The 2,180-nt window shown below is 38.1% G+C and overlaps 1 protein-coding gene across 2 annotated transcripts in view; it reads left to right on the forward strand.

The window, feature by feature from the left end:
- Positions 1–1,766, forward strand: part of prkag1 (protein kinase, AMP-activated, gamma 1 non-catalytic subunit) — a 6,278-nt gene extending 4,512 nt beyond the window's left edge. Inside the window, exons 12-14 of one of the 2 annotated variants that reach the window (XR_317151.3) lie at positions 727–826; positions 938–1,024; positions 1,182–1,766. Coding sequence is in view for 1 of the 2 variants with exons in the window: in XM_005943965.3 (XP_005944027.1) it covers positions 727–825 (99 nt within the window). In the remaining variant the exon portion in view is untranslated. Of the gene's footprint in view, positions 1–726; positions 827–937 lie in introns of both variants that reach the window. The other variant, XM_005943965.3, reaches the window with a different exon arrangement.
- Positions 1,767–2,180: the final 414 nt, after the last annotated feature.

A 2,180-nucleotide genomic window follows, 5' to 3' on the forward strand; every position in this document is an offset into this window, starting at 1 on the left:
CCCTTGTTAGGTCTGTATGATTTCAGTGAGAGGTGATATCCCTGTGATGGTCATTGTAGGAACACAGCTCTGCCTGTGACTATAGAAGCCTCACCCACCTGCTGTTCAAACATTCTGTTTGAGAGGTGCAGCAAATCAGGAGAAGGCTGGCTAAAGAGAGGGTGGCCTTAAAGGGAAAGATGCTAAAGCTGTTTGTTTCAGGCAGAGGAGAAATTCAGAGGCTGTATCAAGGCTCACTATGAGATGAATGAGGATTAGGATTATAATCAGTATTACCACATGTCTAATTAGCATATTACTACATTGTTTCAAAAAGAGGATAAACCGAGGGTTTGCAGCAAGGCCATGTAGATGGACAAAATAGGTATTGTTAAATTTGTGATTTATTCCAAACTACTCAGTTAAAGAACTAAGTATACATTAAAAAAAATCAGCACCATAATAAATAATAGCACACCCCCGTTTGCCTCACAGCAAGAACATCCTGCATTTGAATCCATGCCGGGGCCTTTTTGTGTGGTATTTGTGTGCACACCTCTTGTCATAATTGTTTCAAAACATAATTTGAAATCATATTAAAAAAAAAAACTCTTTGTTACTTCTGCTATCAAAGCTGCTGTCTGTGTACAGTTTGTCTTACACCAGTTTCTCTCCACGTTCCTTATGTAAAAATGGTACCTTGCTGAGATAAGTGTAACACCAACGATGTTCTTGTGTTCCCTGCAGGTGCACAGGCTGGTGGTAGTGGATGAGCACGAGGTGGTGAAGGGAATCGTCTCCCTTTCGGATATCCTCCAAGCCTTAGTGCTTACAGATAGAGAATAGAGTACGTACACTTCTGTACTGAAGCCTAACTATTTTTTATTTTATTTTTTTTATATAAGGGGGATTCACTGAACATAAACTTGAAGTGATTATTTGATTTTTCTGCCTACAGGGACAAATTGGAAAAGTTACTCAAAAAATGAAAGGCTGCACATTTTAAAGGTGACACCAGAGCAAAGGAGAGGAGATAACCAAGCCTGTAAGAGGGGAATTATGACAGCAAATGGAAGTTCTATCAATAATTTTTGTTTGTTTTGTTTTTCTTGTAATTTACCCATGAATAATTCTATTTGTCTACAGAAACCAAAATATTGTGAATTTTAAACTATATATAAAATATTTTTTTGGTTCTACAGCTTATACAGAACCTCCTGTAAATTGAGCCAAATTTTGAGTCACTGGAAAACCAAGAAAGATGCAGAAGCACAAGAATCCTCTGGAGGGGAGCTGTAGCTGCTCAGGAATACCCAGCAACATATAGGACAGTTAGACGTTTCCAATAATAAAATAGTCTGTAACCTTACAGGAAAACTGATTTTCCTGTTTTGCCTTTTGCTGGCATCACTTTTCTTCTGATCTAAAGCTGAAATCTACACACATAAAGCCTGTCAATAGGGTGATTTTGAACTGTGCAGCTTGGATTGATCAGCACCCTCTTAACACATCAGAGCCTTTTCTGAGCCTTGTTCTCTGATTAAGTAAGTAGTAGTATGATGTTATTGATATTACTCCTCATTCAGTTAACTTGATTATATAAATGCTGGTAAAATAAATACATACATACAAACTACCATATTCAATTTGAACCACTTCACCCTTCCAATGTGCAAAGACTTATTGAGTAGTTACCTCCACCAAGGTTTTGTGACCCGTTCCCCTTTACTTGATATATAAAACTGGGGCCAACATAAAAATCACTGACCTTTCAAACTCATTTGGTTTAAAAAAATATATATATCTGGATGAAAGCTTTGGTGGAGGTGTGCAGCCTTAGACTGCCCTTTCTACTCGAGTATCAGCATCATGCAGTGGGTACAGCCACTCAGTACCTTTCAGTTAAGAATGAACCATTATTTGGCCTGATAAGTTTCCCCCAAAACACCTGAATGAGGTTTCTGTAAAGAATCCAAGGCCTCAGAGTTCAATCTGTTGTGTAGCCAGACAGCTACGAAGCAAACCTGGAAGAGCACTTAGAGTGAAGTCTAAAATGAATTTGCTGTTGAAGACAACCATTAACTGTGCTGTATCCTCTTTGAGTGCTTGTCTCCGGATATTTATAGGTGTTATATTTTGCCATTTTAGTGTGTTGTCTTATAACTGCATGTGTAATGGATTCTATACTTTACTCAAGAGAC

This window comes from Haplochromis burtoni, unplaced genomic scaffold, assembly GCF_018398535.1.
Source record: "Haplochromis burtoni strain Fernald_Lab_line unplaced genomic scaffold, NCSU_Asbu1 Contig_177, whole genome shotgun sequence".
Classification (NCBI taxonomy): domain Eukaryota; kingdom Metazoa; phylum Chordata; class Actinopteri; order Cichliformes; family Cichlidae; genus Haplochromis; species Haplochromis burtoni.